The sequence below is a fragment of the Sylvia atricapilla genome, chromosome 12, assembly GCF_009819655.1.
Source record: "Sylvia atricapilla isolate bSylAtr1 chromosome 12, bSylAtr1.pri, whole genome shotgun sequence".
NCBI lineage: Eukaryota > Metazoa > Chordata > Aves > Passeriformes > Sylviidae > Sylvia > Sylvia atricapilla.
Window position 1 is genome coordinate 4,913,031 of NC_089151.1, and position 22,496 is coordinate 4,935,526.

The 22,496-nt window shown below is 41.3% G+C and overlaps 1 protein-coding gene across 2 annotated transcripts in view; it reads right to left on the reverse strand.

Annotated features, from left to right (window-relative positions):
* The window catches only part of CMIP (c-Maf inducing protein), a 130,786-nt gene that overhangs the window by 43,376 nt on the left and 64,914 nt on the right, over positions 1 to 22,496 (reverse strand). The window contains exons 1-3 of one of the 2 annotated variants that reach the window (XM_066327544.1): positions 19,585 to 19,718; positions 17,997 to 18,122; positions 9,151 to 9,201 (exon numbers count right to left, since the gene is read on the reverse strand). In XM_066327544.1, the coding sequence (XP_066183641.1) occupies positions 9,151 to 9,201; positions 17,997 to 18,110 (165 nt within the window). In that variant the 5' untranslated portion in view covers positions 18,111 to 18,122; positions 19,585 to 19,718. Of the gene's footprint in view, positions 1 to 9,150; positions 9,202 to 17,996; positions 18,123 to 19,584; positions 19,719 to 22,496 lie in introns of those variants that run through there. The other variant, XM_066327543.1, reaches the window with a different exon arrangement.

Genomic DNA, 22,496 nt, shown 5'->3' on the forward strand with positions numbered 1-22,496 from the left:
AGGAATAAATGACTTTACCACTGCAGAGAAAAGATAATGTGTAGGGGGGGAGGAAAGCATGGGCAATCTTATCATCACTGCACTTTGACCAGGTCTGGCAAAGCAAAAAGCTGTGCACAAGGCCACCATGGAGCACAGCCAGGCATACCTGCTGTGCAGAGCCTCCCCCTGCTCTGGCACTGCACCCTTCAGATCCCACTCAGGCACGAGAGAGATGGTCATCACCGGGAAAACAGGACGTGGCCCCATCTGCAAGGCTGCACAAGAGATGCCAGTAATTTCAGGCCTGTGAGAACCCTGATGGGAAGAGCTCACCACCTGAGAAACCACCTCAGACTGGGAGTAAGCAGCTACTATCGCTACATACTGTAGTAACTGCTAACAAAAGATAACCTCAGAAAGATAATCTATCCCCCTTTTTATTTTCTGGGAAATTCCAGTAAGCTGAGGTAGCACCAAGCAGCACACAAAGCAATTATTTCTTCCCAGATATGCAAAATGGATTAAAAAGCCACGTCATCCCTTTTCCTTACTACTCTCTACTGCTGGCAGTGGACACCCTCAGTTTTTTCTGCTCTCCTCCCCGTTCATCAGTCAGCAAAACCTCCCAAATGGACGTTTACCCACCTGTTCCACTTTCTCCTCCTTGGCAAATGTATTATTTTGCTGATTTTCTAGCTCCTCAACACCATAAATGGCTTTGAATTTGGCTTCTCTCTTGTGCACCTGCATCATCAATGTCGTCAGCAAGAGAGATGTGCACGGCTCGAGGAACATGTTTGTGTCAGAAAGCTGCTGCAGAGCCTTAGGGAGAGCAGGGACTGGATGCTGATGTGATACTTGCAAGCATCTTAAAAGGGACTTCAGAAAAGCAGGGTATTTCTATCTTCAGATCACTGGGCTTTGGAGCATCGAATTTTCTGGTTTCTCAAAGGGAGATGCCCAATTTCAGAGCAGCATTTGCATCTGAAACATTCCCATCACTTTGTTCCATGTTTTTTTATTGCATCTTATTGTGCTACATCAGCACAAACCCCCAAACCTCCTGCAACTCTTCAGCCTACAGAATGCCACTAGATCTCTGCAATTTCCTTGTTTTCCTTCTCTTCTGCACAAGTGCTGCATGATGTGCAAGACTGAATGAAGATTCTCAGCTTTCTGATCCCAAGACTCACATCCTTGCTGAAAACCAGAGATCACTGGGGTGCTCTCAGAACCACTGCCCATCTCATGTTCAGAATCACTCACACCATCCCTGCTGTCCTTGATGGATCTCCCCTCTGGTCACACAGCCTAATCCAGTATTCCCATCTTAAATAAAACAGTAAAGAGCATCAGAAACCAGGTGATGGGGAATAGCTGCAATGCAATGGCTCCTGAATGAAGAGAAGGGAATGAAGGACACACTTGCTTTTGGATATTTTTTGTAATTTTCAAACCATCAGTGTTCTGGGAAAAAAAGACAAGGAGCTGTGACAGACAAGATAAACATGAGGCTTACAGCAAGAGCTAGGGCAGATGATACAGGCTGTGACACTTGCAATATACTGTTTTACAGTTTTCTTTGGGTATTAGCAGCAGTTTTATAATCCTCTAATGCATTATGTATATTGTAATGTAAGGACAAAACTGTGCAAGAAATGAAAGAGAAATTTGGTACAACATCTAGATCTCCTTTGCTCCTTCAGGGTCATGGAGGTCTTCTGACACCAAGAGTTCTCATAACATCCAGAATGCAGAACTGGGCCCCATGGCAGCAGCTTAACAAGGCACTTAGCATGTGTCATCTCCCAGAGTTAGGTTTTCACACCCAATGCATCACACAAAGAGGATAATTACACTCCTGGGAAAGCCTACCAGTCTTGTCCTGTCTCCACAGGAGATCTCCTAAAAACAGATTGTTCTGCAGCCAGAAACCTAAACAAGAGAAGGATTTTGGTGCATCTCTATATTGTGACAGTTAGAGATGAGAAGTTGTGATTTGGTGAAGCTCTTGGTCACCATGACCCCAAAATCCTGAGTTGTGAAGAATTAGTCACAAGATCAGCCCTGGAATAATGCGGAGGAGCAATTCACCGGCACAAAACCCGAGGATCCCTCCTGGCCAGCAGCTCAGCATTCCTGAGAAACAACATATTCCAGCAATTGTATCTGCTCCTCTTCAGAGCTCAGACCTAAGCACACAATAATAAGCTGACCTGTTTATTCAGCTGTTTTTGACACCCCTCTATCTTCAGACCTAATATTAGTTTGAATAGGATAGCATCCAAGTCTAGAGGGGAAAATTTAGACCTGGTCCTGACTTAGCTAAAGCAAGATAGAAAATAACTATCTAGCTTCTACTCAAATTTCACCACTAGGCCATTAATTGGCTTGAGTTCTGACTCCTTAAAAAAGGCAGTTTTGGCAATGCAGGAGGCAGCTGTGGGTGCACAAAGCATGTGTGCCTACAGCTGGATGAGGGCAGGGCAGCTCAGAGCAGCAGCTCAGATCCAGGCTGGCTTCCCAGCATGTTGCAGAGAGCCTCTTTGGGTTGGACAAAGTGCTGTGCTGACATGGATATGAGGCTCCCAGATTTGAAGTGATTCATGTGAAGCCAACACTCAGCTGTCACTGCTGCAGATGTACCTTCTGGGAGGAGTCTGCTCCAGTGGCCCCCCCAGAAAGAGTGAGGTATTTTCCCAGTGCAAAGGTAGTGAAAGCTTAAAAAAAAAAAAAATAATCTAGCCACTCCACCTGTTCCAGTCCTTAAAACACTACCAGCATTTCATAAAATGAATAGAAGAAAAAACTTTCTGTCAACATCTTGTCTGTTTTTCATCTATTCATTTCCACCTCCCAAGTGAGATCTGTGCCTTTCTGCTGCGGCAGCACAGCTACCTCTAGCAAAATGAGATCCCAGAAACAGAAAACAAGGCCAAGAATTTTCAAGTGACTTCTGATAACAGATGGCCTGAGACTGTCAAACTTCTGCTGGAAAATGAGAGAGGCAACAGACTTCATGTGCGCACAAAGATATCTCAAGCCAAAAAGAAAAAAAAAAAAAAAACAAGACAAAAAAGACATGCCCCGTAACTGAACTACAAAAAACAAATGTTATGGAAATAAAAGGCTCTAAGTACAACAAGATTTCCATTATGTTGCTCCTGAATTTGCAATGAGGTTGTTCAGATACCAGACAGGGTGGTTTTATCAGTCACCAGATGAACAGCAGGTACATACGGCTGCATTTCCTGTTACCTTTCATATAGAAAAGAAGAAGAAACCATGCCAGCAAACATCAACTTCACCATTAGAAGAGTCATCAAAAACTGAAAAATTGTCTCACTATGTTCCCCAGGAAGTTCAAACTGGTACCAGTCTCACCCCTTGGCAACACTTTTATCCATTTATAGGGCCCTTGGATCCCACATCTGCTCCCACAGAGTACCAAGTCTGGCCCAGAACAGCATCATGATGCAGAGGAAAGGCAGGATCTTAAAAACCTCTTCATGGTCCTCCTGTAACTGGTACCCAAGCATTCCAGAGGAAGAATACAACTATCAGCCAAAAACTTGTGTGCTGCCTTTTATCTGTCCAAGCAATAAACCTGCTTGTCCAAAACTTGTGTGTCATCAAAGCCCACAATGCTCCCAAAGCCCTGAGGCTTTGAAAGGCAAAACTTAATTCCACAGCTTTGGTTCCCATCGTTATATTACTGACTTGCACATAGACACAAAAAGGAAAAAGGAAAAAAAACCAAAACATCATTGGCCTAATTGCATCATAATTATTTATTGTTTTACCACAAAGTAAAAGAAAATGAAAAAAACTTCTCTGTTCTTTGAAAATACCTTTGTGTTTCAGCTAAAGAAAGCAAAGAAACAGCCAAGAGAGTTACAGTTTTGTGTGCTGAGTAACCATCAAGGAGAGGTCTGAAGTCCAGAACTACCACTCCAAAGAACTGCTGAGCTCTTCAAATAGTATTTGCACTATGCAGTAGAGCACAGGGCTATGGAATTGTCACAGGGAACCAAACCTTCATCTCTCAGATCATAAATTAGGTCACTAAACACACTGGCCCTTTTAACTATATTCAATGTGATTTTTTTCCAGATCTCACAGTTTTAAGGCAAGATTTACTGAGATTTAAGGCTGTAAATTTCTTTAATGCCATCATTTAAATTCTATATAACCCCCACTCCTGTATCAGCACTATTTTTAATCATTGCCATGGTGACAAAGCCGTAAAGGTGCTTTACACAAGGAAGGCTTTACCACACTTTCAAGTACGGTTGCTCTTAACTTAATATTTTGCAGTTTTAAATTTCAAAGAAGAGTAACTCACTCTGAACATTCACCATTTGATACAAAAACTGATACTCACCCATGACTATTGCATAAAAAATATTCAATAATAATGAACAAGAAATTCATAACCTGGTCACAATGAAGACCAGAGGGCATATCATCATTCAGGTCAAGTATGACTTTATTTGACAGTCAATCCCTTTGCAATTAATAGGGCTGCTTGTGCATGGAAGTATCTGTTTCCTGAAGACACAGATAGAACAATCCCTATGAGAACCAGGGAAGTATTAATCCAAAATTAAAGTTTTTGAACGAAGGCCAACATTGCTTGTTTCAGTATTCAATGCAAAACGTTTGCAAATCCCAAATGACAACATTGTTCCAGTTTCCTAATTCATGGGATTCAAAACATGGAGTCTGGGTTGAAAATGAACTTTAAAACAAAAGGTGATGTGAGTGTTGACTCAGGGGTGTGTGTGTATGAGCTGCATGAGCACAGGCAGCAGGATGGGGAGAGGGCTGCTGCCCTCAGCTCAGCACTGCTGACTTCATGTGCCTCCTCTGGGGCCTCACAGGCTCTCAGCAACCTCCTACCACCTCAAAGTAAACCCTGCACTGCCAGAGGACAAGTGTAGTGAGGGTGGAGAGAGGACCAGATGATGTTCAAAGGTCCCTTCCAACCTAAACAATCCCAAATTAACACATTTGCACTGTCCCTGCTAAGAGATGTGTAAACTCCCCAACCAAGCAGCAGCACTCATTAGGGAACACACAGGCACTGGTTAAAAGCATCAGTGGGAAAGACAAGGTACAGGCAAGCTTTTCTAGAAGATGCAGGTCAGAGGCACACAAAGCTCAGTTTGAGTCATGCTTCATGCTCTCCTGCAGACCTGGCTCTGTTCTTTCTGTATTGTGTCAACTCAGGACATTCCCCCAAAGGCTGTCAACTGACATGTTTGACTGCTGCATCATCCAGCTGACCAGAAAACACGAGCAACTCACCCCACAATGAGGGCAGTGTTCAGGGCTTACTATCAAGCACAATAAAAAATGCAATGTGCCCTGCAGGAACTTAGGTGAATTCCCACTAAAAAATGTAAATCTACACCTGTACTCTTCACCACAGAAGAAGACCTAACGATTCCTGGGCAAAAACAAACTCACTGATGTCTATTTAACTGAAATGCAACATGGAACTAAATTAGTCAAGTGTACCTTTTAATGACTAATACTTTTAGCATGCAGTGTAATGAGGCTACACATTTTCTACAGAAGATGGTACCATTCTGTGCTGGGCACTACAAATGCACAAGTCTTTAGGCCAAACACTACACAAGCAACAAAGCAGATGGATGCTGGTTGGGAAAATGCCCAAGAGCATGTATTTGCCTATTTGCATGTGGCCCAAAATTACTAGTCCCAGTATCCCTCAAAGCCAAGTTTAGCTGTATCCATTCCCTACAGAAGTGGTTGGTTACCACTGGATGTGCCCTGGATCCAAAGAGGGCAATGAACTGCATGTGTTATTCTCTTTTCTATTTCCTCAGAAAGTGTTGTTATCTTTATTGATACACTGTTATGACTTATCAGCTTCCACATACCAAAGATTATGTATCATGGTTTCAATCCAATCTCCTTGGTTGAGAGGAACTTTCCTTACACAATGGATTAATGATTTATGTTTGAGGAGCTGGAGAGTTGTTAACATGTTCTGTTTATTCTCTGGACAAAGATAGTTTGGCCTAGCTACAACCTGAAGGAAATCAGGCTTTCTAAATATAGACTGAGGTGGCCAATAATCCTTTAGGAGTTGTGATACTCACTGATATGCAGATTAAATGAGGAATTATGAGTAACCCTTAGTGGGAGGGTTTGAAATGGAAAACCCAAAGAGAACATGACCACATAAGGAATATTCACGCTGCCCCTACTTCCCTGCTGACTTCAATGAGCACAGTACTCAAGGAAAAAGACACAACTAAAAAGCCGTTGAACCACCTTGACAGCTAGTTAGCTTGATGACACATAAAACCTCTTGGAGCTGGATCTAAAACATGGATAATTACATGCTTGGTTCTCTTTTATTTCTGTTAATCTGTACCATCTCTTTTATTATTCTCTAGGTTGCAGGAAGAAATTATTCTTGATTCTTATTTCCGTGTTTGTCTCTAGAACAAAAATAATTTCCAGGGTGCTGGCTGGCAAATTGAATTCCCACAGCATGGTAAACCTTAAAACTGCACCATATCAAAGCTCTCTCACAGACCTCAGCACCTTCCTACAAAACCAAAACATGTGCCTGAACCTAAAGAGCTTCCCCAAATATTTGAGACACATCTATTCACTGTTCCTACCCACTTCCCATTTCAGGGTGCATGCAGCATCTGACTCCCAAGGCTTCAAGCACAGGAAAAACAGTCAAAAGGACACTGACAGAATATGACCCTGCTCCCATAGTTGTGATTTAAGAGGGGGCAATCCCCACTGCTGGAAATTCTCAGAATATCACTTTGCTGTCTGTACAGTGGATTCCTCCAGCCTTGTTTGGGCAGGGCAGGAGGAAACTAAACTTAAATCTAGGGCCAAGTACATTGGGGCTCCGGGTTCAGCTGGGCTCCCTAAATGCTCCCAGCACACAAGTACAAACAATAGCAAAATCATCTCAGTTGAATGTTTTCCCCTGAACAACTGTTACAGCTATCTGCACCGGTCTGCATCTGTGTTCTACATCCCACAGAATGTTTTGACCTATTATTTGTAAGACCACTGGACAAATATATCATTCATCAGCACAACCACCCAATTATAATACAGCTGCCGTGATCTCCCTGCCAGCTGGTGCTTTGTGTAAATGCCCCATTCCAGAAGAATAGGTTTCCTGTTTTTTGTGGGTTCCCTCACTACCTGCTTAATTACCAAACCATACAAATTATGGAGTAAGATGAACCTTGGCACCTGGCTCTTAAAGTCATAGGCTACAGTGCCAGTAAAGTGATAAACTTCTCAAAGGTACACACACAACTGCACTCCCTCACTTCCCTGCTGCTTGTCCTCACTACCTGACAACTTGTCCTGCTTCTTCAGCCCATTGGGATCTCACTTAACCTGCCAAAGAGCAGAAAGTTACCAGGCGCTCTTCCTCTGAACTATTAAGCAACAAAAATCAAAAACTAAATTACCTCCAGTTTAGCAAAGAGGAATTTTTAAATTCCAAGTACCTGGGCAGTGACTAAACCCTGTCACTGTTCTTATGGGAAAACACAGTTTGCTATTCTTGGTAAGGGGAAGGGCTTTCAAATCAAGATAATGTTTCACTTGTTTTTCAGAAACAAATTTAATGGGGGTGGGGAGGGAAGCAGGGAAGCAAAAATAAATTCTACTTTGCACTAAGTTAAATTACTCAGAGTTTCCCAAAATGAGAGGCTTGGGTCAGAAGCACTGGAAAGTTTAAGAAATACTCCTTCAAAAACAACTCCCACAGAGCAAAGCTCCTTCTCTATGACTGAGAGGCATGTAAGCAAGCCAGGTCACTCTGTCTAGCCTGGCTTGCTTGCTTTCTTTTCCTTTCTTTAAGAATTTGTTTGTTGGGTTGAGTAGTAAGGCCATGTTGCATCTTTATAATATCTTACTTGATGTTTTCCAGAGTTGCACCTCCCAAGCCCAATTCTCCCCTCACAGCAGGAACCAAGTGGCCATGAGCCACCAGCACATTGGGACCACAACCATCCTGCCTGCCTGAGGGTGAGGTAGAAAAAGAAATTCCATCATCATTCCTATCCATGCTTTCTCTGATCATCTCTGCCTGCCAAAGCAGGAGAGAAAATAACGGCCACATGGATATACTGCCTCTGCATGCTTTAAGTGCTTTGTTATTCTCAGGAGTTGCAAAGAAATCAAGGCTGGCTGGGTATTGTGTTAATGATACTGTCAAGAGGCCAAAATAAAGTGCTACACCACAACCCAGCCTTCTGCTATCAGCACTACTGTCCCACTCTCGTTTGGGCAATCAGGGTAACAGGCTGCAGAATATGCCAGTGGTCTGGGAAAGGAGATCTCAACACTTGGCTTTTGCTGATAAGAACCTGGAGCGGCTCAGAACACGATTCTGCCAGACACTGATGGCTACACAAAGCACACCAACACCGTAGTTTTGCCACACAACAATTTTGCAACTATCAAATACACCTACAACAAAACCAGTTTGGTGGGAGGGACTTCCGTATATTTTTCCATGTGGTTGCTGTCAGCAGGCTGAAATCTTGATAAGCTGCACAGCCAACTTGGCTGACTTCACTGAAACCCTGCTGAAGACAAGTCCTGAGCTGAAAAGATACTGCTCGTGTTTCCCACTGCAAGGCAAGGGAGGACAGCCATATTCATCTGGCCAAAACTTGTTCCCAACTGCCTCAAAGATCCATACAGATTCCATCCAAAGGTCAGCAGCTACGGGTTTTGATGAGGAATGTGCCGCTTTTGAGAGACAATGTTGTCACTGTGATGCACTTTCCCTACTCAGGGCAATCAGTCCATTGTTTCCACTGAAAATAAGAAGGGGCTTGAGGTCTCTGAAATGGAAACTGCCTTTAAATCCAAATCATCCTAAAAATGACCATCCAGTCTTTGTCCTGTTTAAATGTGAATTAACTGCCTATCTACTCTGTGAAGGCAGTCACATGTTGATAAAGCTGGGCTGTCCACTTCATTCGTGACATAGACACGGTAAAAGTGCAGACATGTTCTGGTTTAGGGTTTCTGCAAGAAAAGACTTTATCCATTCAGAGCTTTGACAATGAACAAACAGGGAATTCTAAAAAGTACTCTTGGAGGCAGAGAATGAAGAAGATGAAGTACAGAACTTACCTTCCACTGCAAAGAATGGAACCACTGATCCCTCAGGTAACTGTTTGCAGCCTGCAAAAAAGAACATTTACAGACTCATTAGTATCTACCAGTCCTTCAGGTCACTCAGGTACTTTATATTATAACCAGTTTTATTCTTTTCACAGAAAGCAGTGACACAAAGACCTTGCTGCATTATAAAATACTGAACCAAAACCTTATTAACCTCCTATGAAACGCTGTCCAGCCCGAAGACTGTGAAAAATCCTCTGTGAATTCCATTAGGTGTGGGTCAAATCTTTAACACCTTTGGGGCATTTGCCTCCGTCATTAATCACTAAAAACAGAGCAGGAAGATGGGCTGACACTTTAATAGGAGGGGTGGGCTTTTTTCCATACTCTGCTTTCTTTTCTTGCCCTGCTCCTCAGCTGGCCCCAAAGCCATTCAAATAATGTCTTAGCTCTTTCAGTGATATTAGAAGAGTGAAAAGCACAGCACAGACGTGCAGATACATGCACAGACTGTTTGCAGCAATGGCATAGATGTTGCAATAATCACTCCCAGCCATCACCCATTTTTGTCCGTATTAAGCTCAGCTGCCAGGAATTCCCAGTGTGAAGCCAGGTCGTAGCCAATGAAAGAACAGTTCAAAACTCCCAAAGGTCAAAAGGCTTGGTATTAAAAAATATAAAAGCTTGTACAGTGACGTAAATATGCATGCCTTAACAAGGTGACATAAGTCTGAAATATTTGAGTGGGTAGAGATGCCCTTTGGCTTTTCCAGCTCCACCTTAACGCTGCCAACGGGTAATTTTTACTCACGTTTCAAAATGTTTTAGAAAAACAGTGAAAATTACAGGTTGGCCTATAAATCTATGTAAAAAAAAAAAAAAAAAAAAAAAAAAAAAGTGAGTTTTTTTGCCAGTCAAAAAGCACATAATTCTTGCAAATTAAAGATCACTTATTAAGTTTCACTCCTCAACATCTTTTCAGGTAAGTGTTCAAAATCCACACTACAGAATGTATTTAATCTCCCAACACTCATTCAGTTCACTGATAATGGCAGGAATACCAGAAGTAAAAATGCTGTATGGTTACCAAAAATGTGTTTAATCTCAAGGTCAGCTGCTGACGGTTCAATGACATAAATTTGGACTGATTACTCTGAATTAAATGGAATAATGTCCTTTTGTATATGTATTACATATTATTTATAACTTAATGATAATCAGTTGCTCCTCCAGTAGATGGTGAGGCAATAATCTTGGCTGACCACAGAATTTATCAAAAACTTTCCATTTCAAGAAGAATGCTGACATATCAGAGTATGAAATTGCTACAAATGTAAACAAACTTCCTTTTCTATTATCTTCTCTCTGCATGCAATGGAAAATTGTAAAAACATTTGGAGCGCAGATCTTCTGGATATTTCAGTCAGCCAATATTTAATGACTTTCTGTTATTTACACAGTGTTTTATGTATATGTGAGCATTATGACTCAAGACAGACTTTTTACCTGTATGTTATGGAATTGAATTTCAATTCAATATAATTTATATTATGTTTTAATACAATGAAAAGGTCAAAAAACATTTTGCCACCAAAAGGCACAAGAATATTTTTTACCATAATTAAAAAGACATGAAGGAAATACTCTTAAATATTTCTTATCTTTTCCCAGAGAGAATGCTCTAAAACCTCAACAGACTTCTTTGAAAAATTTAACTGAGAATTCAACCTTTTTTCTTTTTCTTGTTTTAGGGAGACAACTGGTTCATGCAGGAGAACAAAAAACCTCTTTTCCAAACTCTAGCATCAAAGCCCTCTAAAGAATAAGTAAAACTGAAGGTTTTTGTAGGCTTCATGTACACAAAGCAATTGTATCAATAATACTGCAAGGTACACATCCACTACATCCTTTAAAAAATTAGGAAGACTGAGTTTACAGGAACTATACAAACTAAGATACTGTTATTTAAATCAATAATATCAAAACTATTCTAGGGGAAGGAATACTTCACTCAGAGAGGCAAAATGTCAACCTGATTCAGTCCCTGGTCTGAAAGTAAGAGCAAATGCTGAAGCCCTAAATTGAGATCTGTTATTTATTCTCCTACTTTAATGATGTCAGTAGCACAGAATGTAAGACCACTGTAAATAATTAGAGAATATTACACGTAGGTAGATTGTGGAAGTGACTGGAGCCCTAACTATTAGTGAGGCATCATGCAGAGGAGGAGGCACAAGTGGACTGCAAATATTGGGAGAGAAAAGAAATGCAGAATGCTGCAGGACACAAAACCAAAACTGGCAAAGGAAAGACTTGTACAACTCTATGGCAGCAATATACAAATAAAAGCATTTTAAGAGTAAAATCAGTAAAGTGACTGGGTTTCAAGTGTGGGACCAAGCACTGTCTACACGCAGAGTTAGTTATTGTAGAGAAGTGATCAAGCAAACTGGCACTTGGGTGTAGGTTAGGAGTCTGAACCACTTTAAACACACACAGCTTGGGCTGTTATTCAAGACCACTTCCCAGGAAAATCAAGACAAAGAAGACAAAGGGAACAGAAAACAGAAAAACAAACCTTTAGAGAGTGCCCACAGTCCTATTAGTGATCAGGACTCAGTGGTAAGAGAAGCTTGGATGGCCAGTGGCCACTTCACCAGTGCTCTTTACACCATGTTCAGCACAGACTGAGTGCTGCACCCCAACCACCCTTACCCTGAGGGAGCTGACACCACATTCCCCATCTCCCCCAGGCTGCAGGGACTAATCCTCCCAGTGCACCCTTCCTGCCACCTGACTCCAGCAAAACCACAGCACTGGGCAGGAAACGCTGGATCCTTCACAAAGCAACACAAAGATCTCACTCTTGCACAGCGTCCCTTGGTCCTCCCTCCTCATTTTCAGGCTTACTGAGAAGGCACTACAGGCAGCACTTCTTCCTTACCAAAGGAACAGTGAGTTCCTAGCATGCCAGGATGAAAAAAGAACCACCGAGCTCTTGTGGGTGCTCAGCTGCCCAGCCAACTCTGCAGGCACTGACTTACTCGAGCATTTGGGTTATGTGAGTAACATTTCTGAAGTTTAAGCAATGAGCACCAAAGTGTAAAGCATTGGGGGTAACCACAATTCATTTATGGGGTTGCACACAAACATTTACAGTTTTATCTATGTGCACTGACAGAACCTAGGCTTTCTGCACTGAAGTCATCACTTCCTGGGAACTGATACCTACAGTTTTTTACTGCAGCTAAGGGCATAGTTTGCTATATTTGTTCAGCTCTAGGGTACAATAAAAAGGAGAAAATGAGACAGAAAAGACTTTAAACCAGACTTTCCTTAGGCATTCTGACCACCCAGGGAAAATTTTTCTTACTTTCAGCCTTGCCTTTCAGTGAGTCCAGTTCTGCTCCACTGTTTTGACAGCTACCGTTCCAACTTTAAAAAAATTCATCTGGAAATGTTTTGTCTCCTGTTGTCACAAATAGTAAGTGAGATAGGACTGGTTTACATATAGAGGTATGCAAAATAATAGTTTAGGCCCCTCCTGTGTTTAGCATATTTAGGCCCCAATTCTGCAAATAAATTGTTCTCAAATGCAGTGGCTTTAGCAGGGTAGTGGGTGACACATGGTCCAACTGAACTTCCTGCACAGTCAAAACCTCACATTGCTTTTGTACAACCACAACACAGTAGAAAAAATACTTTAGAAAACAGGAAAATGTGGGTGCAAAACTCTTAAAAGGCTCAAGAAGATTAAACTACTGGTAGCTTATTTATTATTACAATGAGGAAGAAGAATACCTACTTTAAGAACATCTACTGTTGGCAGTATTTTTTTTAAGATTAACTGATCCTGGAACTGTGTTCTGAAGGATTTTCTATTCTTATTTTTGGGGTGTAAAGGTTCAGTCAGAAAGGAAAAGCCACATGGGATCAGCTGTAGTACAAACTTTACTCATAGGATTAAACTCTCCTGCTTTAAAAAGACAGCTCACAGGAGAAAAAACTGTGCAAGAGATTAAATGCCTGCATATGCAAAACTTTGGTAAACATGAGTAAATTTATATCTCTGCTGAAAAAGGAAGTATTTGCTCTGCACCCCAACTACTTCATTTCTTGGCCAATGAGTAGGAATACAAGTTTATTACTAAAAAGCAGTGAATGTTTTAAAGGCAAGTTTTTATTTTGCTCACAAAAATAGGAAACTGAACACTCGCTTCATGCCAGTGTTACAGCCCCTGCCATAATTTGTACACAGACAAGGAGGGAACTAAATAGGAACCAGCATATTACTGAGAAACAGAACACCTGAAACAGCAAGAAACAGAGCATTCTAAAAATTATGGTGAAGACCTCTGCCATTCCTTTAACAGTAAATTACCATGACATCCCTTGCTACTGGCATGTGTGTTATGCAGAAGAGTACAAGAACAGGCTTGTCCATGTAGCAAACTGTTCCCAAGTTTCTCCTTGCAACAGCGTCCTTCACATAAATGCTTCTAAGGGATTTTGCCATCTGAAAAGATGTGGCAATAAGTGATATTTGATGACCCAGATTTTGGCTTTGATTCTTCATGAGTTTATTCTGCGATTCTCTCTCTCCTTCTCTTGCTTTCTGGTCAGCAGGACGGGGGGTTTTGCTGTGCCTTTTTTCCGGCTGATATTCATTACTGGGATCCACAAAACAGCACAGGCTCCTCTGCCCCCATTTATTGTCAGCCACGGGAACAGTGGAGTGTCCCAGGGCTGCAGGAAGCCAAGCCCCATGGCAAGCACACAGCAGTGCAAAGCCTCCACATTGCTGATGCAAATCCCAGCATTGCACCTCTGACTTGGGCAGAGCTGCAAGGGAAACCTGCCACCCTTCTGGCTAAACCCAGGGTTCACACAGAATTGCTGGGAATTGCTAGAAATGCCCTTTTCCTCCTTAAAACATTCCCTGCCTCTGCTGGGCTGCAGTCCTTGTATGACCTCTCCACACTGGCAGCATTGGCTGGACTGGCACTTCAAACAAAAGGCAGGTTCTCCAAGGAGACTAAAATAAAATATTACTGAAAACCCAGTGGAAACATTTACCGTGGGGACTCCCTGGCACAAAGAGCGTGGTCAAGCACCGAGCTGAACGTGTGACTGTTGTGCTTGTCAAGGCTTCCTGCTCTGTTTGTTTTTCCTTCTGACTACACTCCATTGCCAAGAAATGAATAAAACAACACGAGCGACAGGGATGGAAGTGGTGGCTTTAAGGCTAAAAGAAAGGACACCACAGGAAAGCAAGGCAGTACTGCCATGAGTGAAATACCAAAACCTTTTTCCTGGGACTTTTCCTACATCTGGCGCTCAGCAGCTCATGAAATTATACTGTAAGGGTTTTTTTCCAATCTCTTTCAAAAAGTTCTTCCAGCTATTTCACTATCAAGGTTAGCATCCCCCTCATAATCACCCCCACAACACCATGATCACACCTTGTACTTTACAAATTGAAAGCAGAAGAGCAGAAGCCTAGCCCAGCCCAAGGAGACCCTGCTATTCCTGATACTAAAGAGCTCACACTTCATCAAAAGCTAAATTTAGCTCCTACTTCCTGGCCTCAAGAGCCTGTGGCCTGTGAACCAGCTTCAGCAACACCTTCTTTCACACCTGCTATCCCAGCTGGACAGAAAGGATAGACAGAGGGAAGAAAAAAATTCTGAGATTTTGACTGCTGCTTATGGAAAGTACCAGACATCATTTGGCAAGGGGAAAGAAAACACAAGCCCTCAGTGTGTCTAGAAAACAGAGTCCATGATCCCCAGAAACCTGACTGTCCATGACTCCCACATGGCACAGTGGGAATCCCCAAGTGCCAGGCAGTGAAACGCTCAGATAGCTGTGCTTATTCAACAAACACTGAGTGGGAGAACACCACACGTAAAATGACTTTTAAATGTGAACCCAGCCCAGATTAGGCTTCTGCTGCCTGGGAACAAGGACTGCCTCTGAAACCCAGGTAGACACGTCCTGTTACATTGATCCCATTTCCTAAGAGGAGCTGCATCACCTCCAGCACTGCCTGTCAGACTTTGTGTGTTAAAATAGGTTGGGATGGGTCAGCGTTGCCATGGGAGGGCTTCAGGATGATGTAAGGAAAGGTAATGGCACTCTTCCCTCTCTGACTCATTACTGTGCACTAATAAGCCAGAAATAGACCCTGGTGACAGCACATAGAGGGGATGAAAACTTGAACATGGACAGGGGCTCTCCTGTGGCATCTGACACAGAATTGTTTAGGTTAGAAAATACCTCTAAGATCAAATGCAATGTCTAACCAAGCACTGCCAAGCTTATCACTAAGCCATGTCCCCAAGTCTGCATCTACATCTTTTAAACACTTCCAGGGATGGTGACTCAATCACTTCCCTGGGCAGCCTATGCCCTGAGAACACTTTTGGTGAAGATTTTTTTCCTAATAGCCAATCTAAACCTCCACAGCTTTTCCCTCACCCACTAAGCAGGTCACCTTGTCACAGGAGGAGGTCAGGTTGGTCAAGCAGGACCAGCCTTTCATAAATCTATGCTGCCTTCAGTGCAGCAGAAATTGGAATCTTACATTTTTCTCAAAAATGAAAAATTGGGAAAGCCTGTGATTCAAAGTACTAAACTGCTTCATTTTATGTCAAATCATGTCAATAATATCTCGTAGTATTAAAGAATTTACAATGCAGCATGTGCAAAAACATAGACCAAAATATAAAATTTATATTAATCAGATGAAATAAATTTGGGGTAGTCAAAACAGTTCATTTAGACATTTTTACATAAATACACACACACTTTATTTAAAGACTTTGGGAAAAAATTAAAATACCAATTTCACCAAAAGTGCACTTCAGAAGAGACAGTACTGGGAACATGTTTTGGACTAGTTTGATTTGTTCCACTATCATACACTTCCTGATACTAGAGCTGGACATTACATCAGAGCATGCTGCTGCTCAGACCAGCAGGGCAGAACGATTCCATAAAAAACTGGAAGTCACCATTTCCCAGAGATGTATTGAAGTCTCTCGGACATCTGGAAACAACTGAACTATGCAAGGGCTACTTTCTCTGCTCCTCAGTTGAAGTGACTTTTGGATACCTCTACTCTCTGTTACACATACTAGAAAATTTCTGCTCAACTCAACTACGTCATAAATCCAGCTTTTTCAACTTGATTTCTTCAGCAGACTAAACATAACTTTGAGAACTGTTTTGGATTTGTGAATACACATTACAACTGTATAAGGGAAATCTAATTTTATACTCCCTCCAATCTGACCACATCTGATGAATCAAGATACTACCAAGGACCAAGTCATATTAAAAACATTTTTTGCAGTTTGTATTTTGACTTCTGTTGAAATTCCCATAGTTATAATGTAATCTGATCCAGAGGGCTCAGCAAGGTAGCAATAAACAGAAGTCCAGCTCACTCCACTTCTTTATGAGTTCCTATGAGGTTACATAAAGACACCAATCACTTTGAAGAAAATACCAAAGTATCCATGCTGAGATGTTACTGTTTTACAAATATAATTATTTATGCATTTGGTTTGTTGGTTTTTTCTTCTCCTTTTTTTTTTTTTTTGTTTTTTTTTGTTTTAAAGAGACAAATGTAAGGCTGCTCCAGATTACAGCCTGCCTACAGCCTATCAATTTCCTTTCCCCTCAGCAGGAAGGTGTGGGTTCAAGCTTTATCTTGTATTCCATTAAGCAGACCCAAAAAGGCAGCTGCCATAAAACTACGGAATAAAGAGCTGGAAACAGAATTTGGAAAGGCAGGTGTAAAAACTCCATCTGTTGAAATAGATACAAACATAAATGCTAGCACCACTAGGGAAATCTATGGAAAAAGCAGAATCAAAATTATCACAAGAAAAATCAACCAACTTCAGAAATTCAGACAACTTTCTGTCTAATTAATTCCATTAATACATTAGGCAAGGAACATTTCAACAATAATGAGGACCCTAATCTTGCTGCTGGGAAATCATGGCTTATCTTCACAGTCCTCCCTGGATGAAATACATTTACACCATAGTCATGGCTGCATAATCAACTGAAAAAGCAAAATCTCAAAGGGTAACAAATAAACTATCTTCAAAACAATGTTGAGAAACATGAGAGAGAACCATGCAAGAGTTAAGTTGAAGCCAGTTTGGTATTTTTAAGTTATGACCTTTCAAAGTTCTTTAGGGGCCGTGCAGCTTTTCCTACTTATTCCAGAGCATTTCCAAAGCTCAGTGCTGTGGAGTGCTTTTCTGTCATTAAAACTTGCAGTGACCTAAGGGGGGGGCCTATAAAACCTCACAAGTGGATGAAGAAATCTGGAATAATGTAAACACAGTGTCTCCTGTTTGAAAACAACACTTCAGAGAAGCAGCATATATAGACAGCCATACAAATACACTGAAATATTTCAGTGAAGATTGAGTATCTTTTAAAAATAGGTTATCTGTGAGTTCCAGAGCAAGTTCTGGGTTTCCCATATGAACTCAAGGATGAAACTTTTAACTTTTTTCATGAAGGAATAGGACTATATGTAAAAACGCAGTTGTTCCCACCCATTTCAGTGTGCCTTTACAAAGAGCACCACTTTGCTGCACAAATTCAGCAAGAAGATTTAATCACTGTGGCCCAAAATTTCCATTCTGACTGTTAAACACCACAAAGAGTTTCAGAGCTATCACCCAGAGCAAATTTTCTGGTGGTTAGCACCAAGCTCTCTGCCTTTTCTGAGTCCATCTAATTAAGATTTCATGCACAGGAAACAGCAAGGAGTTAAAGGAGATTCACAGGCAGAGAGAAAGAAAGTTGTACTTTTATGTTTACTGTACCTGCAGTAGGACAGTACCCCCCGGGATTGTGAGCTGTAAACAGTACTTAGGGGCATTCTCCCAGGAGAGCAGTTGAACATCTTCAATAGCACTGTAGGAAATGGAGTTTTCCATGTACCCAGTTGGCTGCAAGAAAACAAAGGAGAAGGGAAAAAAAAAATGTTTACTTAGCCATCATAAGTTTCACAATTGCAAAGTAAGAACAGCACTATGAAAATTACTCTTGGTGTTGAAAGTATCTGCAAAATCTAATTGAGAAGCAAAATTCCTACCCAGGTCATTCTAGAGAGAGACCCATCCAGCCACCTTCCTCCAACTCATACAACAGTTAAGATCACTCACATAAAAACAAAACCAGGCGAGTCCAAGATGCCTGAAATACACAAATGTCAAACTGTCTTGGACCCAAAAACCAATGGAATCTAATTCCAGGCTGACTTGAGCTATGAAGGGGTCTGCCCATGCCCATGCTCTCAATGCATGAAGCAGCATCTCAATCACACAGACAGATCAGCACTGTCCTATAGCAACATTGCTTTATTCAACACATCCTCTTTGTATTCTCCAGCTGCAGTTCTGATCAACCACATCAACAAGATCCAGACTCCTTCATTTGACAGTGGTTCTTGGGGCTCCAAAGATACAGCCCTCAAGTCTCAGACTCACACAAAAGCAAAGCAGCCAACATGCTCATCTTGGCCCATAGGTAAGTCCTGGTTTCCTGCAGAGAGTGCTGATGGTTTAAGATCAAAGTCACAATTAAAACATAAATAAGTAACTGCATTTTGCAGTTAAATGTACAACACAAACTAATAGTTGCAGGAAAACAAACTTAAACATGAAACTCCTTGTTAGTATCCTTGTAATTCTTAAAAGTTACAGAAGTACAATTATCTCTGAGATAGGTTGAAATATAAATGTATCCATGCAAGCACACATGAAACTATATTTTAAATTAAGTAAATACACAGTGCTATAGCTGTGTATTTATTGAGTATACATACATACACGGTACTTAATGCAAGTAATTTTTAAAGTAATTAAATATTTAACAGAGGTCCTCCAAAGACATCATTTACTTTGCTGTGCTACAGCGTAAGTGAACTGATCAGTATTGCTGTGGCACAGAAACTATTTTCATACAAAAATAATTAATCCCACCTCATGGATAAACCATAGACTTGACCATGTCTTTCAAGAGACTAGAGCTCATTAAATTTATGAATTATTTTCTCACTATTACCGATTTACATATAACTTCAACTTCTCAAACTCACTCCCACTGTGCCCAATACATAAGCTATTTTTAACTGACAGTCTTGTAATAATGAAGGCAAGGGAGAAACCACATGTATTTCAGGGTCAAACAGGGCCAACTCCTAAAATCACAACACAGGATTCCTGGGGGCGAGTGTGAAATAAGCAAATTGCATTTGGAACGTCTCTACTTCTAATTGGTACAACTTTCTCCCATAAGTTAAGTGGGTGGTGCATCTGGGAACCGTACTTCGGAGTTATACACTTCATACATGTTTCTAAGCCCATAAACGTCATCCACCAAAAACGCAGTGACAGCCCTGTCACCCACCTTTGCTGCTACAAGAATTCAGCTGTCTTTTCAGCAAGAAAAACCCAGTGAGCCACAGAACTCAACCTCAATATCATTTTCCCCAACGGCTGTTGCAGCAGCGCTCATTTTGCACCAGCCCAGGGTGAAAACAATTTTCACTGTCTCTTTAACGAAAACCTTGTTATGCAGGAAGTATGATAAACTTCTGCTTATTCATTTACCCACAATATTGTTCTACACTAGTGACTGGAATCCCAGTGGCTTAATGCTGATACTGTACGTCATGCATTGCCTACTGGAGAGTAATTATCTCGTTCTCACAGGAAGCCAAAGGCCCAAGATCCTTTGGTAATCAGCATTACAACACTAAGGGAAAAATATCAAAACAGCCAACATAAAATCTAGTATGCTCAGGGGGCAAAGTTATCAAAAACATGCTCTGAAAGACCGGAGAAGGGAGAAATCCAGAACCAGTTAATGCAAATATAAAATGAAATTAATCAAAGCAATTTAAATTTCTCTTTTAAGAAGGTGCTGACTGCCCTTAATACCCTCCATTAACTTCAAAGAGGATTTGAGGAATTCTCACAGAATCTGTACTCAAGAGAAGCTTCTCCTATACCTTAAATCATCCATCTGAACAGCATTAAAGACAATTGAGCCAGTTCAACCACAGCTCTGTACCCATACATGAGTGATTTCATCCCAGGCACACACCTCTTCTCACAAGACAGTCCTTCTCCTTAAGGAGAATGGAGGAGCAGATTTCTGCAGTTTGCCAAGGATCAGAAGACTAGCTAAACCATAAAATGGAATTATGCAGATGGCCAATCACTCTACATGAAAGCCAATGAGGTACTTCATGTAGCATTCATACGATCCCATGTCCCCACCTTCTATCTTGCCATACTACACACATACAGTTGTTTGCCATCTTACTCAAAAAATGAGCAGCCCAAAAACACTTCAAATCTCTGTAAGCATCATCATATGCATTGCTTTTGCTTTCACAAAAAACACCGTGTTCTAAGAAGTGAAATATTTTCAGTTCTGAAAACACCAGTTACAGGCAGCTTCACCTCAGTTTCACAACAGAGAGAGTCGAAAGCACAGTGATTTACCACTGTATAGCATTTCCTTAAAACTGTGCTGTCCAACACTGAGGACCACGCTCCCAAATCAGAGCTGGGCAGAAATGCCCTGAAGAAGCACCAAAAAGAGCTGTCATCAAACCTGAGTCTTCTCAGAGCTCACAGAGTTGTGGTGCTCCTCACAGAGACCACAGCACTCACAAAGGGTCAGCCCCACACCATGGTGTCCTTTCCCTCACCTCCCCACACACACAGATGTAAGGACAGAGCCCTGTTTTCTCAAGACCAAGCACAGTTCAGCCATTTATCAGGAAATGGCCTGAGGTAAAACCACAGCCTGAGTCACTGGTTTCTCTTAAGACATAGGTTATTTTGGCATTCAGGTATGTGAGCATCAATCACAGTGAATCATTGTGGTTGATAAATAAGCAGTGCAAGTGCTGCACGTTCTCATGTTCAGCTGGTCTTGCTTGCACCCACCCTCCAGAAGCTGCATCCTCACCCCCAGCTCTCTCCATGGGGAAGTCAAATTGGAACAACACACGACGCCAGAAATGCGGATTCAGACGTTTGAAAACACCTAAAATCAGATCCTCAGTGGGTCACCATGAAGCATCTGGCATCAGCACTAGTCTTAAGCAGCATTCCCACCTCCATCCACCCACTTTGTCTCTGCCCATACAAATACTTGTCTGGCTGTGGCATCAGGCAGATCAGGGAGCCCATCCAGCTTGTGCCAGATTACTTTTGAGCTCCTTCAGCCCCATTTCTAACATGAAACAGAAAATAATACATTAAAATAACTTAGGGGCAACATATAGGGGAGCTGAGGACCTGAATACTTCAGTTTAATTATTGGTTTCAGACAGTCTAAAGCCACAGCATCCTGAGCAGCAATATGTCGAGTTCAGTTGAAAATGTCTTTATTTAAAAAAATAGTAACTCTTATTTTCATAGCTATCATTTTTGAAAGGAGATTTAGACTTCCTGGCAAAGTCTGAAATCTATGAAACGAAGATAGAAAATGGACTTTTCTACCTCACTCAAGAAAATTAATCCCTTATTTAAGAAAGTCTGGCCAGAGAATCTACATATGTCAGCTTACAGATTTACAGTTACAGCTTGAACTTCAGGCTGTTTGCTCTTGAACATGTTCAGAAAAACTGTAAGAAATTCATAAATGAAAATGCAATTTATTACAACAAACAAAAACCCCACAAGGAAACAATTTTTTCTTCCCATCAGCCTTTAGCCCCCTAACAAAACATGCAACTTCTCTGCTGGGAAATCAGGTATGTTTTAACTTCAGTGATAAATTGGTCTTTTTTCAGTTCCATAAAGATTTTTTAATCATACAGCTCTGAAACTTTGCACCAGAATAGGCACACACCAAAACCTACTACAAATCAAATCTTAAGGGAATCCAGTGCTCCCAAAACTGGAAGAACATATAGGCTCCTGTGTAAGCCTGGTTTTCTCTTGTGTTTCTGGGAAAAGTCAGCAGCAGCAAACTATTCAATAATGCAAAAATCTGCCCACTTGCTTCCATGGGAAATTCTAAAAGGGAAAGAATAAACATGACGTCCATTGTTAATATGAGGCTTGTATGCACTTACTCATATAATAATGCACTAAATCTTCAGCTGCATATTTTCCAAAGAAAGCATCTAGGAAAGATGAATTCTACAAATAGCAATGGTTATTTGCATTAAAACATATTTAGACTGACAACTCCCACCAACACAACAACAACGGAGGATGATTTTTCCCAATTAAATACTCCAGATGGTGGGGGGAAATGGGGCTATTCCAGACCCTTTCTCTTCTGCTGTCAGGTGC